The 9,394-nt window shown below is 44.9% G+C and overlaps 1 protein-coding gene across 1 annotated transcript in view; it reads left to right on the plus strand.

Moving 5' to 3' along the window:
- Nucleotides 1-476: 476 nt before the first annotated feature.
- Nucleotides 477-9,394, plus strand: part of LOC115082501 (pro-resilin-like) — a gene marked incomplete at both ends in the record, with an annotated part of 61,878 nt that continues 52,960 nt past the window's right edge. The window contains one exon of the mRNA XM_029586730.1: nt 477-558. Within this exon, the coding sequence (XP_029442590.1) occupies nt 477-558 (82 nt within the window). The remainder of the gene's footprint in view (nt 559-9,394) is intronic.

The following is a 9,394-nucleotide window of genomic DNA, read 5'->3' on the forward strand; positions in this document are numbered from 1 at the left end:
ACCCGATGAGGCCGCAGCCTCTGCTTTGCGCCTCGGCCTATGCCCCAGGCGAGGCCCTGGCCTCGGGCCTAGGCGTAGGCCCAATCCATTCATTTAAAATAAATGCAACGAATAAACTTAATTTTATTTGGGGAGGCTCCCGAATGAAAAAAAAAGTCGAATTGGTTGCGTTTTAGGTGTTTTATAAACCTTCATTCCAAAAGAAGATGCCAACGGCTTACGAAGTCAGCTTTAGAATTCTTGGTCCGCGTTCAGGTGATTTTATCGGCTTTCATATTCTAGGTCATCGCAACAGCAGGATCGTGTTCTTGTTCATATTCATCCATCTTTTAATTTAAACAACGCTCGTGTGCTGGAGAAAATCATTGACCACCCGATTTACCCTAAAAGTTCCAGGAGGGATTAACGGGTCACGGCACGAGGTGCGGGGGGTCCTGCACATGACTTTATGAGTTTCTTTCATGTCCCCCTCTCAGATTAGGGATGTTCAGTTTGGAGAAAAGACGGCTGACGGGGATAGAATGGAGGTCTACGAAAATCACGAGAGGACTACGATGGGTAAATGTGAATCGGTTGTTTACTCTTTGAGATCAGTGGTCACCAACCCTGTCCTGGGGGGGGCCCCACCAGCCAGTCAGGTTTCCAGGATATCCGCTCATGAATATGCATGAGAGAAAATTTGCACGCGCTGCCTCCATAACATGCAAATTTTCTCTCATGCATATTCATGAGCGGATATCCTGAGAACCCGACTGGCTGGTGGGCCCCCAGGACAGGGTTGGTGACCACTGTTTTAGATAACAGAAGGACTAGGGGGCACTCCATGAAGTTAGTAAGTAACACATTTAAGACTAATCAGGGAAAAGCTTTTTCACTCAGTGCAGAATTAAGCTGCAATGGTAATTAATAAGCATTAGTAGCTTGTGATCTATCTAATGTTTGGGTACTTGCCAAGTACTTGTGACCTGGATTGGCCACTGATGGAATCAGGATGCTGGGCTTGATGGACCCTTGGTCTGACCCAGCATGGCAATTTCTTATGTTCTTATGTAATTTAGGAATCCTGCCGGGTACCTGTGACCTGGATTGGCCACTGTTGGAATCAGGATGCAGGGCTTGATGGACCTTTGATCTGACCCAGCATGGCAATTTCTTATGTTCTTATGTAATTTAGGAATCCTGCCGGGTACCTGTGACCTGGATTGGCCACTGTTGGAATCAGGATGCAGGGCTTGATGGACCTTTGATCTGACCCAGCATGGCAATTTCTTATATTCTTATGTAATTTAGGAATCCTGCTGGGTACCTGTGACCTGGATTGGCCACTGTTGGAATCAGGATGCAGGGCTTGATGGACCTTTGATCTGACCCAGCATGGCAATTTCTTATGTTCTTATGTAATTTAGGAATCCTGCCGGGTACCTGTGACCTGGATTGGCCTCTGTTGGAATCAGGATGCTGGGCTTGATGGACCCTTGGTCTGACCCAGCATGGCAATTTCTTATGTTCTTATGTAATTTAGGAATCCTGCCGGGTACCTGTGACCTGGATTGGCCACTGTTGGAATCAGGATGCTGGGCTTGATGGACCTTTGGTCTGACCCAGCATGGCAATTTCTTATGTTCTTATGTAATTTAGGAATCCTGCCGGGTACCTGTGACCTGGATTGGCCACTGTTGGAATCAGGATGCAGGGCTTGATGGACCTTTGATCTGACCCAGCATGGCAATTTCTTATGTCCTTATGTAATTTAGGAATCCTGCCGGGTACCTGTGACCTGGATTGGCCACTGTTGGAATCAGGATGCAGGGCTTGATGGACCCTTGGTCTGACCCAGCATGGCGATTTCTTATGTTCTTATGTAATTTAGGAATCCTGCCGGGTACCTGTGACCTGGATTGGCCACTGTTGGAATCAGGATGCTGGGCTTGATGGACCCTTGGTCTGACCCAGCATGGCAATTTCTTATGTTCTTATGTAATTTAGGAATCCTGCCGGGTACCTGTGACCTGGATTGGCCTCTGTTGGAATCAGGATGCTGGGCTTGATGGACCCTTGGTCTGACCCAGCATGGCAATTTCTTATGTTCTTATGTAATTTAGGAATCCTGCCGGGTACCTGTGACCTGGATTGGTCACTGTTGGAATCAGGATGCTGGGCTTGATGGACCTTTGGTCTGACCCAGCATGGCAATTTCTTATGTTCTTATGTAATTTAGGAATCCTGCCGGGTACCTGTGACCTGGATTGGCCACTGTTGGAATCAGGATGCAGGGCTTGATGGACCTTTGATCTGACCCAGCATGGCAATTTCTTATGTCCTTATGTAATTTAGGAATCCTGCCGGGTACCTGTGACCTGGATTGGCCACTGTTGGAATCAGGATGCAGGGCTTGATGGACCCTTGGTCTGACCCAGCATGGCGATTTCTTATGTTCTTATGTAATTTAGGAATCCTGCCGGGTACCTGTGACCTGGATTGGCCACTGTTGGAATCAGGATGCTGGGCTTGATGGACCCTTGGTCTGACCCAGCATGGCAATTTCTTATGTTCTTATGTAATTTAGGAATCCTGCCGAGTACCTGTGACCTGGATTGGCCACTGTTGGAATCAGGATGCTGGGCTTGATGGACACTTGGTCTGACCTAGCATGGCAATTTCTTATGTTCTTATGTAATTTAGGAATCCTGCCGGGTACCTGTGACCTGGATTGGCCACTGTTGGAATCAGGATGCAGGGCTTGATGGACCCTTGGTCTGACCCAGCATGGCGATTTCTTATGTTCTTATGTAATTTAGGAATCCTGCCGGGTACCTGTGACCTGGATTGGTCACTGTTGGAATCAGGATGCTGGGCTTGATGGACCCTTGGTCTGACCCAGCATGGCAATTTCTTATGTTCTTATGTAATTTAGGAATCCTGCCGAGTACCTGTGACCTGGATTGGCCACTGTTGGAATCAGGATGCTGGGCTTGATGGACCCTTGGTCTGACCCAGCATGGCAATTTCTTATGTTCTTATGTAATTTAGGAATCCTGCCGGGTACCTGTGACCTGGATTGGCCACTGTTGGAATCAGGATGCAGGGCTTGATGGACCCTTGGTCTGACCCAGCATGGCGATTTCTTATGTTCTTATGTAATTTAGGAATCCTGCCGGGTACCTGTGACCTGGATTGGCCACTGTTGGAATCAGGATGCTGGGCTTGATGGACCCTTGGTCTGACCCAGCATGGCAATTTCTTATGTTCTTATGTAATTTAGGAATCCTGCCGAGTACCTGTGACCTGGATTGGCCACTGTTGGAATCAGGATGCTGGGCTTGATGGACCCTTGGTCTGTCCCAGCATGGCAATTTCTTATGTTCTTATGTAATTTAGGAATCCTGCCGGGTACCTGTGACCTGGATTGGCCACTGTTGGAATCAGGATGCTGGGCTTGATGGACCCTTGGTCTGACCCAGCATGGCAATTTCTTATGTTCTTATGTAATTTAGGAATCCTGCCGGGTACCTGTGACCTGGATTGGCCACTGTTGGAATCAGGATGCTGGGCTTGATGGACCCTTGGTCTGTCCCAGCATGGCAATTTCTTATGTTCTTATGTAATTTAGGAATCCTGCCGGGACCTGTGACCTGGATTGGCCACTGTTGGAATCAGGATGCTGGGCTTGATGGACCCTTGATCTGACCCAGCATGGCAATTTCTTATGTTCTTATGTAATTTAGGAATCCTGCCGGGTACCTGTGACCTAGATTGGCCACTGTTGGAATCAGGATGCTGGGCTTGATGGACCCTTGGTCTGACCCAGTATGGCAATTTCTTATGTTCTTATTAAAGAAGCCTTGTATTAGAAACAGACATCCTACCTTTCACGAAGCCTGTCTGGTCACTATGGACCAAACTGGGCAGCAATTGTTCTAATATATTTGAAGGGCTTTAGCTTAAGATTTTTATGGTCGAATTATGGAGGGATATCGGCCAATAAGACCCACAATCTAGGATTTATGAAAGTGGGAAATGCTAGCATCAGCCATGTCTCTTGGGAAAATTGTCAACACTGCCAAGTTATATATTTAAAATGAAAATACCCCATGGGTGGGAAAAATGTTAAAATAAAAATGAATTGGGTATCCCTCTGCTGGCGGACATTTTTCTCTTGGCAGGGCAGTCATGGCTGCCTGAATCTCAGTCAGAGATATAGGTGCTACCAGCTGCTCGATCTGGTTTATCTGCAGTCTAGGCATATCTGAGCCACCAAGGAAGTTTCGTATGTCCTCTCTAGAGAGACTGTGGTTGTATCTTTAAATAAGATAGCGAAGAACTGAGCAAAGGATCTTTCAATCTCTTTTGAGTCAGAAGTAACCCCTCCCACAGGAACTTTTATTTGAAAAATGTAAGATTTGCCAGCTCGCTTCTTAATGGCCCTCGCCAAAAATACCCAGCACCTATCTCCATGTTCATAAAACGTCAACCGTGGATATTTGAGGACCTGTCCTATCTTTCCAGTTTCTAGGGATTGAAGCTCACGTCTGGTGGCCTCTAACAATTTCAGAGTGCGAGATGAGAAATTCTCTTTATTTAAGGCTTCCAAGGAGTGTATTTTAGAAGTAGGGTCTTCCACTGGCAAAACTTATGATCCTTCCTCTCAGGAGTGCTTTAAAAGCTTCCCAGTTCAACGCTGGCTTGTATTCATGTTCAGGATTATAAGCTTCAAACTCATTGACTGTCTCTTTTACCAGGGTCGGAAATTGCCTACCCCCCAGTTGTTTGCATGAAAATGACCGAGACTGGAGTTGCCATGAAGGAAAATTGCAGTTGATCCGGGTGGTGATCAGAGATGGTACTAGACAAAAAAAAAAATCGCTGTTATGTATCTGAGATAAGAAATTTGTTGAACGCCAAGTAGAAATCAATCCAACTGTTCATGCCATGTCTAGGAGAATAGTAAGTATAATCTCATACCCTGGATAATGTTGCATCCTACATCAAATGTAACGTCTCAATAGAGACTTTAATAGCTGCCAAGGTAATATGGCTAAATCTCGGTGAGGAAGTTTTATCTATTGATAGGTCAAGCCAAACATTCCAGTCACCACCAATGCACAATGATCTGAATCCAAATTGTGCTAATTCATCAAGTCAAGTGCAATAAAACTCTGCCTGGCCTACAATAGGGCCATAGATATTAACTAAGGTAAAGTTTACGAAGTACAGCCAAGAAAAACAAACCTCCGGTCCTTATCCCTGAAAGATCTTATGCACCTTGAACGGCAGATTTTTCTCCAGTAGTCTACATCCCCTTTGGCTGCACGAGTTATAAGATGAATAGTAGACAGACCCCACCCAACTGGCTTTGAGTTTCTCATGCTCTGCGCATCAACAAGATGAGTTTCCTGCAAGAGAAGGATGTGAGCACCACTCCTACGTGCTTGAGGTAGAGAGTTCGCTGTCTCTTTATCGGGGAGGATATCCCATGCACATTCAATGATATGCATTTCACCAACATACTCCTTTATCTTCTACAATTAATTTATCATATCATTTCCAGATCTGTATAATTACACAGTTAGAAGCCCAGAGTAATATTGTGATATGATCTGCTTATTTGCATAAATTTTTGGTAATATTTGTCACTGCGTAATAACTATTCCCATACACCCATGGGACCAATATACCAGCATGCCTTGTACCCTCTCACCCTGTACTAAACAGCCAACTGTCCCCTGACAACCCTTTACCCCTTAAGTGAAAAATCCTTCGAGGCCCAAGGGACGCTCCATGAAGTTAGCAAGTAGCACTTCATGAAGTTAGCAAGTAGCCCATTTAAAACAAATCAAAGCAAATCCTTTTTCACTCAGTGCATAGTTAAGCTCTGGAATTCATTGCCAGGGGATGTGGTTAAGGCAGTTAGTGTAACTGGGTTTAAAAAAGGTTTGGATAAGTTCCTAGAGGAGAAATCCATAAACTGCTATGACGGTAATTAATAAGCAATAGCGGCTTGTGATCTATCAAATGTTTGAGTACTTGCCAGGTTCTTGTGACCTGGATAGGCCACTGTTGGAATCAGGATGCTGGGCTTGATGGACCCTTGATCTGACCCAGCATGGCAATTTCTTATGTTCTTATGTAATTTAGGGATCCTGCCGGGTACCTGTGACCTGGATTGGCCACTGTTGGAATCAGGATGCTGGGCTTGATGGACCCTTGATCTGACCCAGCATGGCAATTTCTTATGTTCTTATGTAATTTAGGAATCCTGCCGGGTACCTGTGACCTGGATTGGCCACTGTTGGAATCAGGATGCTGGGCTTGATGGACCCTTGATCTGACCCAGCATGGCATGTTCTTATGTTCTTATAAAGTCTACATCTGCATGTAATACCGTACATTCTAACTCACTAATCTTACTTTTCAGACTTCTGGCATGAAGACATGAAGACATGAAGACATTTATAAAGTATTTTGTTTATTTAAACTTTCATTTCTCTTTGTAATCACTACCTACTTGATAGAAAATGATACAGGCAGTTTTGCATCAGTCACATCAGGGTGCTCTTTCTCTACGTCCATCTGGGCTGCTTCAGCTTTAAACATAACCTCTCTACTGGGATATATCACCACCAGTAACAATGCAAATCTTTTTCCACCACTATCTCCCTTCTAAATGCGAATCAGCAGCCTGGTTCCCCTCTAATTAAGATGGAAGCCATTGCATCAGAATGTTCCCCACCGTAGTTCCTAACAAATCTAAAAACACCTGCCCTGCAACATCGTCTCATCCACATCTCAAGTCCCGTAATATATGATGGACAGGCTTCTACTTTTTAAAGAAAATTTTGTAAGTCACATGCGCAAAAAATTCAGACAAGTCAACGAAGCCAGTCAGGGATGGAAGACCCAGGAAGGCGACCTTTATGTTCATGAAATACTTGGGTAGAGAAAAACCTATTAAAATATTGGATATTTTGAATATCAAGCTGGATTGAGACTGATTTATGCATATTTCAGTGCCCTAAAGGCAATAAATTTACATTGCATAAGTTTTGCCATATAACTGTAAATCACATGAAAAAGGAGCTAGAGGGCTGCGAAAGCATCAAACCCTGAACTCCGGACTGTGAAACTATAAGTGAGTGGAAAAGGCGAGAGAAGAAACAAGATGCGGATCCCACTGATTTCCAATATTATAGCTCCTTCTCATCACCTCCTATCTAAAACAGCTGAAGTATCTGTTCTCGAGCAGCACCCACTGATTTCCAACATTATAGCTCCTTCTCATCACCTATCTAAAACAACTGAAGTATCTGTTCTCGAGCAGCACCCACTGATTTCCAATAATATAGCTCCTTCTCATCACCTCCTATCTAAAACAGCCGAAGTATCTGTTCTCGAACAGCACCCACTGATTTCCAACATTATAGCTCCTTTTCATCACCTCCTATCTAAAACAGCTGAAGTATCTGTTCTCGAGCAGCACCCACTGATTTCCAACATTATAGCTCCTTCTCATCACCTCCTATCTAAAACAGCTGAAGTATCTGTTCTCGAGCAGCACCCACTGATTTCCAATAATATAGCTCCTTCTCATCACCTCCTATCTAAAACAGCCGAAGTATCTATTCTCGAGCAGCACCCACAGTTCCTTCATGAGCTTGCAGCGTTAGACCCATACCAATTAGGTTTCCATCAGCCCCATAACACAAAAAGACTGCTGCTTTCCGCATTGATGTAATCACCATGGGCTTTGTCTCTGGCACTTCCTACATCATCATCCCCCCCTTGGTATTAGTTCGGCTTTTCACACATTAAATCATGACATACTCAACTGTATCGCTGAAATGGCTCGATCAGGAACCATAATATCGTGGTTCACAGCAAATAAAAACAGGTGATACTACTTCCTCCTGGCTTCCCATCACAACAGGTGTCACCTCAGGGCTCAGCCCTCACGGCTACTCTCTTTAACATCTACATAACGCCATCTCCTCGCTACCTTAGGGTTATCCTATCGTACCTATGCCGACGATATCCAGCTCTTTTCCCCCATCTCAGCTTCATGGACAACATCTCAATTCATTTCATTATGCCTTTCTTCCAGCAGAGCTTGGCTCACCCATAACAGATTACCATTGAATCTTAACAAGACGGAAATCATAGTATTAGGTCGTTCAGTTCCATGCCCAATTCCAGCTTCTGTCAAATTTTGATTCACATTTTGTCGTCATCTCTTGTGTTTGCTACCTTGGTGTAGAATTAGATTCAACATTATCCATGCCATTCCCTATAAAAACCATCACAACGTCTCTATTCTATAAATGCACGCTCACTTCTTCACTTAGAGCCAGCGTGAGACCCAAACTACTATAGAACAAGTTTCACAATCGTTAATCCTAACCTCCCTTGATTACTGCAATGTACCGTACGTAGGTCTTCCATACAATTCTACCAAACCCCTCCAGTCCATTCAAAACGTAGCAGCAAGCCTACTCACTGAGACCCAGAAACACGAACACGTCACCCAGAATTGCAGACCTCACACTGGTTACCGATCGGATTCAGGATCCAATGCATCCCTGCCTCCCTAGCTCAGAACTTACTATATCACGTAAAACCACCCTTACATCCTACCTACCACCCAGAGCACTCTGATCATCCTCACAAGCCCTGGGAGAAATTCCCTCCGTCCAAGCGGCAAGAGTAGCATCTACGCGGGAAAAGGCACTTTCATTGGCTGGAAAAATTCCCACCAATAAAAAAAGATTTAAAAACCCCCTTTTTTTCCCCCCACAATTACCATTCCCACAACCTCATCAATTTCCCTTCCAATAACGCAGCAATGATTTACGAGAGGGAGTCCCTAGGCTCCTGAACTCTCGCTCTGCAAGCTACGAAAGGATATTTTATTTCCATCGTCACGCCATCCTCGTCTTAGGTCTTATTTCGTTTTAACCGATTATGTACGTACAAGTCTTGCTTTTTACGCATGTATCATCGTCACCCGAACCCAAACTTTGCAGGGCGGGGGCTAAAAATAATTTTAAACAAACAAATAAATAACTTGAAGTCTTCTCCACAGTCTCAGCTCCACGTCTGGACTGCGCTGGAGGCACAGGAGCCGGGGGGCTTTCCGGGGTATTGGGGCAAGTCCTGGGGGGTAATAAAGGCAGCTGGGTAGATGAGCAGGTCTGAGAGAAATCTGCTCTGTGCATTTCCTAACCCTTCCACTGCTCTCATGAGACATCAACATTTTTCCTCGGCCGGCTCTGCGGCGTGCGACCCTGGGCTCTGCTGCGAGGAGACATTTTCTCTCTCGCTGGCTTTTCCCAAGTAAACCACAGATGAGTCATTTTCTATTTCTGCTTTTTCTGCATCCCTTGTGATTATTTCCACCTCA

The sequence above is a fragment of the Rhinatrema bivittatum genome, unplaced genomic scaffold (genome assembly GCF_901001135.1).
Source record: "Rhinatrema bivittatum unplaced genomic scaffold, aRhiBiv1.1, whole genome shotgun sequence".
NCBI classification, from domain to species: domain Eukaryota; kingdom Metazoa; phylum Chordata; class Amphibia; order Gymnophiona; family Rhinatrematidae; genus Rhinatrema; species Rhinatrema bivittatum.